Source organism: Oncorhynchus mykiss, chromosome 16, assembly GCF_057628025.1.
Source record: "Oncorhynchus mykiss isolate SJ-2025 chromosome 16, ASM5762802v1, whole genome shotgun sequence".
Lineage (NCBI taxonomy): Eukaryota > Metazoa > Chordata > Actinopteri > Salmoniformes > Salmonidae > Oncorhynchus > Oncorhynchus mykiss.
The window spans coordinates 26926112-26939538 of record NC_143037.1 but is presented as its reverse complement, the minus strand read 5'-3'; the positions used below and the strand labels follow the sequence as shown (position 1 = coordinate 26939538).

Sequence of the window (13427 nt, the reverse complement as noted above, 5' to 3'; positions counted from 1 at the left end):
CGTAATTATAATGTGGATATACTCATTCCAGGGGGCGTGGGCTCCTGATGGGGAGAATGTGAAGATCCCGGTGGCCATCAAGGTTTTGCGGGAGAACACTTCGCCCAAGGCCAACAAGGAGATCCTGGATGTGAGTTTTGGTATCAACCCATCCTTCTTTTAATGAATCCTTACACACAGACTCTCACTATCTTTCTCGCTCTTTCTCTCTTTCTTTACACATACACACACACACACATACACACACACACACACACACACACAGGAGGCGTACGTAATGGCCGGTGTGGCCAGTCCCTATGTGTGTCGTCTGCTGGGTATCTGCCTGACCTCCACAGTTCAGTTGGTCACCCAGCTCATGCCATACGGCTGCCTGCTGGACTACGTCCGAGAGAACAAGGACCACATCGGCTCCCAGTACCTCCTCAATTGGTGTGTGCAGATAGCGAAGGTGAGGCTACGAGAGATATGATCTGTCCATCATTAATTTGTTTGTCCGTCTGCATGGGATCATAATGGCTATGGGTGTAATTTCTTATTTTGTGTCTGTGTGTGTATGTTTAGGGGATGAGCTACCTGGAGGATGTGCGTCTTGTGCACAGGGACCTGGCAGCACGTAACGTCCTGGTAAAGAACCCCAACCACGTCAAGATCACTGACTTCGGCCTGGCTCGCCTGTTGGACATAGACGAAACAGAGTACCATGCTGACGGAGGCAAGGTATGGCTGTGTGTGTGTAATATATATATATACATACATACACACTGAGTGTACAAAACATTAGGAACTTTCCGTGACATAGACTGACCAGATGAATCCAGGTGAAATTTATGATCCCTTATTGATGTCACCTGTTAAATCCAGGCTAAGTTAGAGCTGCAATCTGACCTTGTTACCTTACAGAAAGCCCTAGTTGGTTTAAAACTACTTAATGCGTGCAAGACTAAATACATGTTGCATGGCTGCCAATGTGAATTTCATTGCTCAATGACACAGCCCCTAGTTGTGCCAATTTCCTGCAATTCTACATATTCTGACATGGCTTAGGCCAATGGCCAGGGTGGATTTTTTAAAATTACCACATGTCAGGTATATTTAGGACTACTGTTACTTTGAGTATGCTAATATTTTTTGGGGTGGTTTGACACTTTTTCAGACAGTAATTAAATGAGATGGGGAGACAGGAAAATGGGAGAAACATTGGGAAGGTTGGGTGCAGGGATTGATCCCTGTTCTCAGGTGGAAAGCTGTATGTGACACGTGCCGAGGAGTGTTACCACTACACTAAAGCTCTGCACAGGAAATACTCATATTAATAGTTGATGGCAGTGTGTAACCAAATCATAAATTCTATTCTCCTTGTCCATGGACTGCTTTTAAGGTAAGGACACAATCATTTTGTATTTTGGGTAAACTATCTCTTTTAAAATAGGGCTGAAAGAAAATCCTGCTTGCTCTCCAGGAGGGTTGGCCACCCCTAATGTTTTCCAAGTGCTGGGTGTTCAAAAATGTTCTCGTAATAACAATTTATTTCTCAAAATCACCCAACCTTCAAGAAAAGTCTAATGAATATCAATATTCAGGTGGTTTATGCAGACCAGTTGAAGATCCTTGCCATCATCTTATTCTACATATACAAAATATGATGTGTTAATGAGTTGTGAGTCCCCCTAAAATGTCAAAAATATTTTTTGATTCCTGGAGCATTCAATATCCAATGCTTATTTGTATGACATATTCAAAACTGTCCATGAATGGCTGAAAAAATACATAGCCTCATATAATACATTTTCAAAGACACAAGTATGCATATCAGATTTCAAATATGCGATTACACCTGCAAAATTGGGAAAAATCTCATCAAGAAGAAGTGGAATAATAAAATAACTGTGGGGAATAACAGTAGTGTTCTTGCTGACAAGCAGAGTAATTACCCTACATTATTGCCCAATATATATATTAAAAAAAAGTGAATTGTTCCACTGATCAGACTAAATAAAGTAAATATATAATAAAATCTCCTGAAGATAAGATCAAATTCTGTTTCTATTGATTGTCCCCCCCCCCCTCTAAAATTAAACAAAAAGGAATTACACTTTTTAGTTCACAACCTGTTCGACAATATGATTTTCATAGTTACAAATTGGGTCACCCTACCAAACTTCCCTGCAAAAACATGCTCTAGTTCTGTCTGCTGCCTTTTCTTTGTCACAGCCTAAATGCCAATCACCAAACCAGGGGACTAATGAAAATGTGGATGACATGCTGACAAAAGGCTGCATTCTGCAATAGGGGTGGGAGTAACCGCAATTACATTTTGTTGACATTGTACATTAAACAGCGCTTCCATGCTGCTATTTTTACAGTTTTATAAACTCAGAGGATAACGTTCTCTCTCTCTCCATTCAGCTCCACTCTAACCTTGATGGGCGTTTCTTTAAAACATGCATCCAATCCCCTTGATCCCTAACATAACTAGACTAATCATATGCTTCAATCATATGCTTCAATAATCTGCGGTTCACAGGGCTGTGGCAAAGTAGGACAATGATAGAGGTTCCGGTCGTGATGTTAAATTGCAGGCGCAGATGTTCCGATTTCAAAACGATTTGGAGCACAGTTGAAAGTTCACGCGCTTACTATAATGGACTAATTAGAAAAAGAAAAGCACTTTTCAATGCGTGAGATAATCGAGGTGTGTCGAAAGAGCGGGCAAAGAGGGTCAAATGCATGTGTCTCACGGCCAATGCGTGAGAGTTGGCAGCTCTGATGTTCTTTTTAGTTCTCGCAAGAATGTTTCAGATGGATACATATGTATTCATTGGATTGTTCTAGGGCTGGAACCAGTTTGTGTTTTTACTTTACCTTCTATAATGGTATTTCAATGTTTGTTTTGTTAAATGTGACATGCAACTCTGGCGCGTGTAATATCCGTTTTTTAATGGTTTACTCCATTTGCTACTTTTCTCGCTCTCCCCCTGCTGCTTCCCACACCAAGCTCTGCCCCATGTCACTCAAGGAGAGAGCAGTTGCTCAACCAAGATGTCACTAGCACTTTCTTACCATTAATTCTGCAAGATGTTGGTGACAAAGGAGGCTGCTTTCTACAAGCGTTAACTACATTATTATCTATCATTATATATAACTACATTATTAGTTTGTGTATCTTACTGCCTGCAAACTACTGTCTGCTAGTTTTTCTTTTCTTAGCAAGTTCCAGCTCAAATAAATTGTTAGCCGCTAATCGCTAGTTAGATTATGTAATGAGTCAGCGCAAACGTAGCTAGCTCACACAGCCAGGTTGTTTGTGCAATGGTATCTACCAAATCAGAGAAGAATAGACGAAGCATGAATATATTAGCTAGCTACATGAGGTAAGAAAACATGTCATGTAACCTCTAATTAGAGTCCCCTGGAAACACTGACCAACACTTTGGTTTCTACCCTGTCAGTAATTCCTCCATGGCTTATTCATTCATTGTCATATCAAACAACAATTTATTCAAGGTGCTGCCCACTACATTCCAACTTTAGAATTAGATAAATCATTCTATTTCCATGATTCCAACAGTTCACCAATTAACTAGGCCTAGATGTCTTTGCCCATATTATGCAGCTCTGTGGGACACTGTGTGGAAATAATAACAAAGTGCAGGAAATCCAGAAATGTGTGAAAATGCAGAAAGTTATTTTGGTTTGAAGTTGGATTGAACAGTATAAAACATTCAGAATAGAGAAAGCTCCATTGAAATCACTTATGTATGTTTCCACCATAGGGTCATGAACTTCTCATAAATGTATTTAAAACCTTTATTATTCATAAAACCTCAAATAATGCCAAATACTGTAAAATATTTGAAAAATATAGTGATACGAAATTTTGGCCATATCACCCAGCCCTTGATTATTCTCCCATTTATCAGGTTCCCGCCTACAAATCTGCGCATTTGGATGAACAAATACTTCATGTTTTAAAAAACAAATATGGATGAGTTAGTTAAAAAGCTAAGATTTTAAAGTGGGCTTTTTTAGAAATAGATCTTCCCTCTCCCTAAATTGAAAATTGTACAGTCAACTTTCCTGCCAGTTTATGATTATGGTGACACCATTTACCGGATTGCAGAAGCCACCACTCTTAAACTTTGTATGCCGTTTACCATAGTGCCATTCATTTAATTACTGGTGACAGTCTTAACACTTAATACCACTGCGTCCTGTATCAAAAGGTGGGCTGGTCCTCATTAAAGTCCTGTCGATCAATTTATCACCCCCTTTTTGTTTATAAAGCCCTACTACACAAGCTTCCAACTTACCTAACTTTGTTGTTAAAGTTTTAAAAATATATGAGATAACCAACCCTGTGAGCGGGTTTGGTAACTCTTGAGGTTTCTCAGGTCTGATTTTTATTAGATTTTGTCTATGAATTGTATGTGCAGGGCTCCCTTGAGAAAGAGACCCTGGTCTCAATGGTGAATCTCTGTTTAAAAAAACATATATTGATGATGGGGAGGAGACGGGTTAAAGAAAGAATTTTAAGCCATGAGACAATTGAGTCATGGATTGTGCATTTGTGCCATCAGACAGTGAAGTTTTGTATTTTATTTAACCAGGCAATGGGAAAGACAAAATATTTAAGTGCCTTTGAACGGGGTATGGTAGTAGTTGCCATGCGCACCGTTTTGAGTGTGTCAAGAACTTCAACGTTGCTGGGTTTTTTTCACGCTCAACAGTTTCCTATGTTTATCCAGAATGGTCCTCCTCCCAAAGGACATCCAGCCAACTTGACATAACAAACTGGGGGATCCCGTTGGCCCCGACGAATTGAGACTGTTCTGAGGGCAAAATGGTGTGCAACTCAATATCAGGAAGGTGTTCCTAATGTTTTGCTCACTCAATGTGATGTATCTGTGCTCTTCAGGTGCCTATTAAGTGGATGGCGTTGGAGTCTATCCTCCACAGGAAGTTCACCCACCAGAGTGATGTGTGGAGCTACGGTCAGTCTAGACACTTCTAACCCATCTTGATACTCATACTTAATATATAAATAATGGCACTAAACATTTAAATATTCACTAAGACAGCAACGTCGACTGTTATTTCAGACTCAACAGTATCTCTCTCTGTACATTTGTGGGCAATAAAAAGTTAAGTCGTATAGGCAGAACAATTGCCATAATGCGTATGCAACAAGGCACTCTATCGAATCGAATAGCAATAGTTTGTTTACAAAAACCTGTACCACAGGTTTTAGTGCCCACAACTGTTTATCTATAGCTCTGCATAAAGTCCGCAAACTGAGTGTGAGATATAACATTTAAATGGCCGCCATGTTGGCACCAAACATTCAAAGACTACCTTCTAGTTTGAATAGACTGTTATTGCCATAATATCACACATGCCAAAACAACAGTTTATTATAGAATACTACAGTACTTACTGTAGAATACTATACTACACACTGTAGTATCCCTCGATCATGTGTAGTACTTACAATAGAATGTTGTAGAATATTACAGTAACTACTACAGTATTATCTGCAAATATACACTGTAGTAAAAATGACAGTAATGTCTGCAAAAACACTACACTTTTTTTAACTATAGTAAATGCTAAATTGTTGAATTTGAATATATACTGCCAATTCCCCTCCCCCATAATCACAATTTGTGACACCCATAAGTGATAAACCTACATGCCAAATATAGACCACATTGTGTTCCCTACAGGTAATAGAAATAGGGAGCAGAAGCTCTGAACTATCCATTCACACCCTAGTCCTACCTACCTAAAGGTTAAGGGAAATGTGCTCTTTTAGTATTTCTCCTGAAGGAGAAAGCCACCTCTATGTAAAAGATAATACAACAAAAACACTGTAGTAAATACTACATTTATGTCTGCAAAAACACTACAGTAAATACTACAGTATAATACAGTCTGCAAAAACACTACAGTATAGAACAGTCAGCAAAAATACTAAAGTGAATACTACAGTAAAGTCTGCAAAAACACTACAGTATAGAACAGTCAGCAAAAATACTAAAGTGAATACTACAGTAAAGTCTGCAAAAACACTACAGTATAGAACAGTCAGCAAAAATACTAAAGTGAATACTACAGTAAAGTCTGCAAAAACACTACAGCATTTATACCATAGTACACCATACTGTTTTTTAATGTTGGATGGAGCATTTGGAACCATCTCTATCTGCAACTGTATCTCTCGATCTCATTAGGGGTGACTGTTTGGGAGCTGATGACCTTTGGGGCCAAGCCCTATGACCTGATCCCGGCACGAGACATCCCAGAGCTGCTGGAGGGGGGCGAGAGGCTCCCCCAGCCCCTTATCTGCACCATTGACGTCTACATGATCATGGTCAAGTGTAAGTGGCACTGGAACTGTAGAGTTTCTTCCATACAAACAAAATGGGGGGGTGGGGTTCATCCCAAAATCAAAGTTTGTTGACACAGCTCATAGGCCAATACTCCAAATAAATGGAAAAGACTCATCCATTCAAGTCTTTTTTTAAAAGCTCAACACAAATGAAATGTATTTCATTGATTAGTATAGTTCAGACCTGTGTCTGCGTTTGATACTCAGGCTGGATGATTGAACCAGACAGCAGGCCTAAATTCAAGGAGCTGGTGACCGAGTTCAGCGCCATGGCACGAGACCCACCTCGCTACGTAGTCATCCAGGTGTGTGTGTCTGTTGTTGTCTCTGTGTATGTTGCCGTCTGTGACTGGGTGTGGTGTGCGTGCTTGTAGACATGCTTGATGTGTGGATATTGTTTGCCAGTCTGTGACATGAGTATGAGTGGAATCTGTGTGCATGTGAGTTTGTTCAAATACATGTAGCCAAACCCTCACCATCTGTTTGCTTACCAGCTTACTTAATTTCCTAAATCATTCCTTTCTCCCTCCCTCCCTTCTCTCTCGCCAGAATGATGACAAGATGAGTTTGTCCAGTCCGGTTGACAGTCAGTTCTTCAGGATGCTACTGGAGGAGGAGGGAGCAGAAATCAGAGACCTGCTGGATGCTGAGGAGTACCTGGTGCCCCAGCCCAACTTCTTCAGACCCCAAGCGGAGACCTCGGGCCCCAACGGCCCCTCACGACACCACTCACACAGGGTCAGTACTCAACTCACTTTGTCCTCTCTGAATTATTTCCTCTGCCTTTTCCTCCCATTTACCCTTTTCTTCTGTCCTGTCTGTCTTTGGAACGATCACTTAGCCTCTACTTGCGACCTCTCCTGTTCTTCCCTCATTTCCTTCCTTTCTCCATCTTTCCCCCTCCTCCTGCCCCTTCCCTCTCCCCTTTTGCCTCTTCTTCCCCTAATAGTAAGTTTCCTTGATCTACTTTCTCTCACACACACACACACACACTCACTCTCTCTCTCTCTCTCGCTCTCTCTGTCTCACACACAAACTCTTCTTCCACCCCCTCAGAGTACGGACCATGGATTGGACAGTGAGCCCTCCATGGCGGGCGGCCCGAGAAGCATGTACTCCTCGGTGAGCACCCTGGGGCGCAGCCAGTACCCCACTCTGCCCATGGGGGCCAGTGCCATCTCCAACGGGCCCTGGAACCCCCATTACCCCTCCCTCCTGGCCCGCACCACCTCACACCTCTCTACGGGGGGACACTCGGACTCTGTGTTCCTGGACGGGGGTCCCGATGACGCCCCAGCGAGCCCCGGGCGCTATTGCAAAGACCCCACCTTCCCCAATGGAGGAGAGAGCGACCTGGAGACGGATGGACCGTCACCGATGCATCATTATAATCATCTTAATCATCACTCGCTGCCCCGTAGGGGTAATGCGTATAATCATAATCACGCGTTACCAGGTGAGTTAGGTCATAGACAGTACACAATAGACCTGTGCTGTTTTGCCTGGTCCAAAGGAACCAATGGATTAGCAGTGGTGTGAAGTACTTAAGTAGAAATACTTTAAAGTACTACTTAAGTAGAGTTTTGGGGTATCTGTACTTTACTATTTATATTTTGTTGACAACTTCTACTCCCCTACATTCCTAAAGAAAATAACGTACTTCCCATGGGGGCCAGCGCCAAATAAGTATATATAAATAAGCATATATAAAATCAAAGACTTTTACTCAAGTAGTATTTTACTGGGTGACTTTTACTTGAGTCATTTTCTATTAAGGTATCTTTATTTTTACTCAATTTTGGCAATTGGGTACTTTTTTCACCACTGCGGATAAGTGCAGTGGATAAGTGTAAACTTACCCCTTGCATCTGGTACTCTAGGCAAGCTCAAGCAAATGCTCAAGTATTTGAAGGAAAACAAATTGTATTTGAACTCAGGTCTGAATACACACATTCATCTACTTATACGTGGTGCTGAAAAACATCTGTGCAAGTCATAATCAGTCTGAGTGTTGTCCCTATTCATTTGTTATTCACGTAATATGGCTGTGCCTTCACCTGTACTTCTTTATGTTCAAAGACTATCATTTAAAAAATATATAATTCAACCTGTATATCTCTATGTGAAACTACATATCTGAACTATTCTCCTCTCCTCATTCTCCTCCCCCAGAGTACATCAACCAGGAGGTGCAGGACCTCCGGCCGGGGGCCGTCGAGCGCCCCAGCACCCTGCCCCGCAAGGGGGCAGCCGAGAGGCATCGGCACCTCCCCAATGGCCTGAGCTCGGGACATAGCGTGGAGAACCCGGAGTACCTGGTCCCCATGATGACCTCCGGCTCCACCTCGCCTGCCTTCGACAATCCCTACTACCTGGACCTAGTGGCTAAGGCTGTGGCCGGAGGGGGTGGTGGTGGGGAGAGGGATGGGGGGCCTAACCCTCCTCCCAGGCAGGTGAATGACTTTGTGACGCCCACGGCAGAGAACCCAGAGTACCTGGGCCTAGCAGACACCTGGAGTGGCCAGAGAGAGCACACCTGATGAGACTGACAGGAAGTGATGTGAGGAGGCATGAACCTGGGTTACGGACAGGGGATAGGGTAGCTACTGCTGTAGAAAAGGAGGAGCGTGGGAGGGATGGAAGATGGGAACGAGTGTGTGTGTGTGGGATGCAGGGGTATGTGAGGACTGTGTGTGTGTGTGGGATGCAGGGGTATGTGAGGACTGTGTGTGTGTGCATGCATTTGAGAGAAAATGCATTAAGAGTGAATGCACGTTGAGTGTCTGAGATTAAGTTCGCATGAGTGGGAACTAGTGTGTGATTGCGTGAATGGAGGTGTACTGTTTGGAGTAGCAGTCACAGGGCTGCCAGCCAGAGGATGTCCAGCTTGTATCCCCTGAAAAACCTGGGGTGTTACACAACACCACCCAATACAATGTAGCATTATCAGAGGGACGTTGTTATTATAAGCATGTGTGTGCTGAACTTGTTTCAACGCTCACCAAGGTTTCTTTCTTCCTTGTCTCCCTACGGTAGCAACTCAATGTCAACATTTTTAACACAGCCTCGGAAACAACACGGAGTACTTTGAAGGCCGAGGAAATTCACTCACCGGAAATAAACAGTTCTCAAATCCTGACTATATGGTACTACTAGCAGGCAAAAGACAGACAGAACCACAATATCTAAATATTTTAAGTAATCTCATGGTAAATGGGAGAGTAATCCAAGTAACACTGGACTAGGGATATAAAATTTGAAATATTTTAGTTTTTAGATTTATTTTATTGAACGTTATCATTCATGTTTGTGTGGTATATTGTCATATTTGTGTGTGAATCATTATGTGAGTGTCTGATTCCCTTATCCTTTCCTTCTTGTAATCATACATATAAGACATTGCTCGTCTTCCCGGTTTTATGGGGGGGGGGAAATGTACAACACACTAATGTGTGGGGTTTCAGACAAAAACAACCCTGTTGGCAAAACTGGTTGTAATGTATTTAACCTATTTTAGCAAGGAGTCCCATTGAGACCAAGGTCTCTTTTGCAAGGAAGCCCTGTATATGATGTCTTTTCAACCATTTCCCCCCACCGGTAAGCCATTTATATGCTTATGAGGAAGAAGTTTAATATTCTGGTGAGCAGCTCGAAGACCTGATGGGGCTCGGTACAATCAAAGCCATTTTGTTTGGCCAAGAGAAGGGCTTTGCTGACCATCTGACCGACGTCTGTACCCCACAAAATAAATACATTATGCATTTAGAAGACCGCCATTGTGGCCGGGGAAGACGTGTTCATTAATGTGGCTTTCAAAATGGTAGATTGGCATATAGAAGACCAAGGGGATTTGTGTAAGCTTGGACTTTGTGCAATGTTCTTGATAAGTTCTTTACAACATACCAGTGACATTTCTGGGAAAGGTACTACTGTACGAAGAATTCCAGGTTTTCAGCTGAATAGTGGAAAACCACATTGGCAAAAGTTTCAAATTTTCATTTGAAAAGGTTATTTGCGTTTTCATTTCAGTTGCTTACAATGCAGTATGTGCAATACACGCACTGCATAACTCCCAAAGTTTCCAAGATAGGGTCCAGTGTTATTCTTCCACTGTGTCCCAAACTTTGTCATCGTGGACGCGCCCAAGAAAAGTGAAGATTGAGTTCTAATACTACGGTTGAATATTTTGAGAATTTGTTTGTCCCTTGAAGTTGGAAGAAACCAATGTATTTTTATTCATATGAGACATGTTTATATTCTTGCGTGTGGTTCTGAAGAGGGAAATGTGTCCCTCGTTGTTGTTGTTGTTGTTGTTTTTGATAATCAATGCATAGTTCAGATTCCTCTGGGCAACAAGCCCACACTTCTAGTTAATAATCGACCGCATTTTTTAACCGCGATTTACATGTTAAAGGCCCAGTGCAGTCAAAAATGTGATTTCTCTCTGTTTTATACATATTTCCACACTGAGTTTGGAATAATACTGTGAAATTGTGAAAATTATGATAATGCCCTTTTAGTATATGAGCTGTTTGAAAAGACAGCCTGAAATTTAATCCTGTTGTGGGATGGAGTTTTTGCATGCCTACTACCAGGCAGTAAATTAGTTAATAGACCAACAAGAACAAGTTCCAAAATTCTAGCAATGACAGCTAGTTTTCAGTTTTCCCCTCCCCACTCACCACTCCCAGACCGCCCTAGCTAAATTCTTGTTTGAGAAATTGCTCTTTGCTAAGAATCTGTTTGTTTTCAATTAAAATGGTCAAAAATAAACACAATCACAGTAAGGTTCTAAATTGTTACCCAGAAATGATTTAATATTGTGATAAAAATGGCTGCATTGGACCTTTAACTTCTCTGGCTGTGAGGGGGATACTGACAAGTCAATGGAGCCATTGTTTCTTTATGGATGTGTGGGAAGATCAATAACTCCCCTACCAACTGTCCCCTCCACCACCAGTGAACATGCTTCTGCTTTGAAAAGAGGGAGAAATCCTGGGTTTTCTGGTGTGAACGCCTTGGAGTTGGCATGGAGGAGGGGCTGGGAACTATCCCAAATTTTTGAATGGGGGGCGGAGGGGTTGTATGGATTCAGAGACTTTTAAACACGTGACCTGAAAGGAATGAATAACTGAAACGCTTTTGACAGGAAATCACCATTTTGCCCCAATTCAGCCAAATGTTTGTTCCCAAGATCTATATTGGTTCATCATGGATTGAGGTGCTTGCACATTTGTTTTTATGAGAAAACACTCTTGGAATCCAATGTACTTTACAAGTGCCAATTAATCGTTGCTGGTTAGTTTCCTGATAGTGACCAAAACAATGAGTTATGTGTGTCAGTGTCGGGTGGGGATGGTTAAAGTATTCATCGATTTAAAAAAAAAAATGTTCTTCCCCGAGGTATTGGCACCAGCACTAGCCACATTTGCTTTGGAATCTTGTTGTCCTCGTATGGGTAAGCTTACAATTTTAGCCACTTATAAATGTGTTGCTTTTGTTTCTGAAGCATTTGGGATGTCTTAACAAATTTGATAGATATTGATTATACAACTCCGAAGTTACGGCCAATAGCTTTTCATACAACCAGCAGTTTTGTTACTTGTAGAATTTAGACAAGCTTTGTCAGCCGTTTCTGATGAGCCATTGACAGATCTCATATCGTTTTTTTTTTTACATACAGTATATTGACAGTCATTCCCTTCCACGTGCTGTAAAAGTTTCATGACTCTAGGACCAATCAAAGTCATTCAAAATACCTTGAGGTTCCAGAACTATAATAAACATTTTTTTTGTTCAATTCCTGAAAAGTTCACTTTTTGGAGATACAAGGTTTTCCGGTGACGATATGAGAAATCTGGGGTCTCTTAAAGAGTTTAGTGCTATTTTACAACGCCAGAGATTTCAGACAAGGGAAAAAAAAACACTAAACCTGGAGGAGCAACCACACAACTCCAGTTCTCAAGAGATTCTTACTCCCATCCACATCGATTAATTTAGGCTTGGGAAGCCTTAATCAGTGGGCTCATCAGCCAATCAGCAACTAAGTTAATCACAGAGGCGTAAGCAATCCAAGCTGACCCTTCAGGACTGGGGTTTCCCTCCCCATACATGCAGTTCTGCCTCTGACACTGTATCTGTGTGTGCGTGTTTGAGATCGACTACATTGCTGTCGGAGACTGCAGACTGACTGATCTACAAATCAACTTGCATCCTAAATGGTTACTCACTATGATTTGTGGATAAGTCCGCCTGCAGTTGCTAACTGCAATGTAGTTGATCTAAAAAACACACAAGTTCAACAGCCTCTACCCTCCCCAAGTCTTCCCTTAAAACAAATTAATGTGAGGATGGATTTTTTTTTTTATATAGAGTACCAGTCAAAGGTTTGGACATACCTACTCAATTTACTTTATTTTTACAATTTTCTACATTGTAAAATAAAAGTGAAGAGAGAGAAACTATGAAATAACACACATGGAATTATGTCGTAACCAAAAAAGTGTTAAACAAATCCAAATATATTTTAGATTCTTCAAAGTAGCCACCCTTTGCCTTATGACAGCTTTGCACACGCTCAACCAGCTTCACCTGGAATGCTTTTCCAACAGTCTTGAAGGAGTTCCAACAAATGCTGAGCACTTGTTGGCTGCTTTACCTTCACTCTGCAGTCCGACTAATCCCAACGCATCTCAATTGGGTTGAGGTCGGGTGATTGTGGAGGCCAGGTCATCTGATTTAGCACTCCATCGCTCTCCTTGGTCAAATAGCCATTACAGAGCCTGGAGGTGTGTTGGGTCATTGTCCTGTTGAAAAACAAATGATAGTCCCACTAAGCGCAAAACAGATGGGATGGCCATATCATTGCAGAATGCTGTGGTAGCCATGCTGGTTAAGTGTGCATTAAATTCTAAATAAATCACCTGGTGTCACCAGGATAGCACCACCACACCTTCTCCATGCTTCACGGTGGGAACCACACATGCAGAGATCATCCGTTCACCTGCTCTGCGTCTCACAAAGACATGACAGTTGG

At 41.8% G+C, this 13427-nt stretch overlaps 1 protein-coding gene across 2 annotated transcripts in view; it reads left to right on the top strand.

The window, feature by feature from the left end:
* erbb2 (erb-b2 receptor tyrosine kinase 2) overlaps positions 1–12191 on the top strand; it is a 39144-nt gene extending 26953 nt beyond the window's left edge. Inside the window, exons 19-28 of one of the 2 annotated variants that reach the window (XM_021565444.3) lie at positions 32–130; positions 266–451; positions 565–720; positions 4919–4994; positions 6234–6380; positions 6599–6696; positions 6941–7129; positions 7448–7847; positions 8564–8951; positions 9428–12191. In XM_021565444.3, coding sequence (XP_021421119.3) covers positions 32–130; positions 266–451; positions 565–720; positions 4919–4994; positions 6234–6380; positions 6599–6696; positions 6941–7129; positions 7448–7847; positions 8564–8931 — 1719 coding nt within the window. In that variant the 3' untranslated portion in view covers positions 8932–8951; positions 9428–12191. Of the gene's footprint in view, positions 1–31; positions 131–265; positions 452–564; positions 721–4918; positions 4995–6233; positions 6381–6598; positions 6697–6940; positions 7130–7447; positions 7848–8563 lie in introns of both variants that reach the window. The other variant, XM_021565443.3, reaches the window with a different exon arrangement.
* Positions 12192–13427: the final 1236 nt, after the last annotated feature.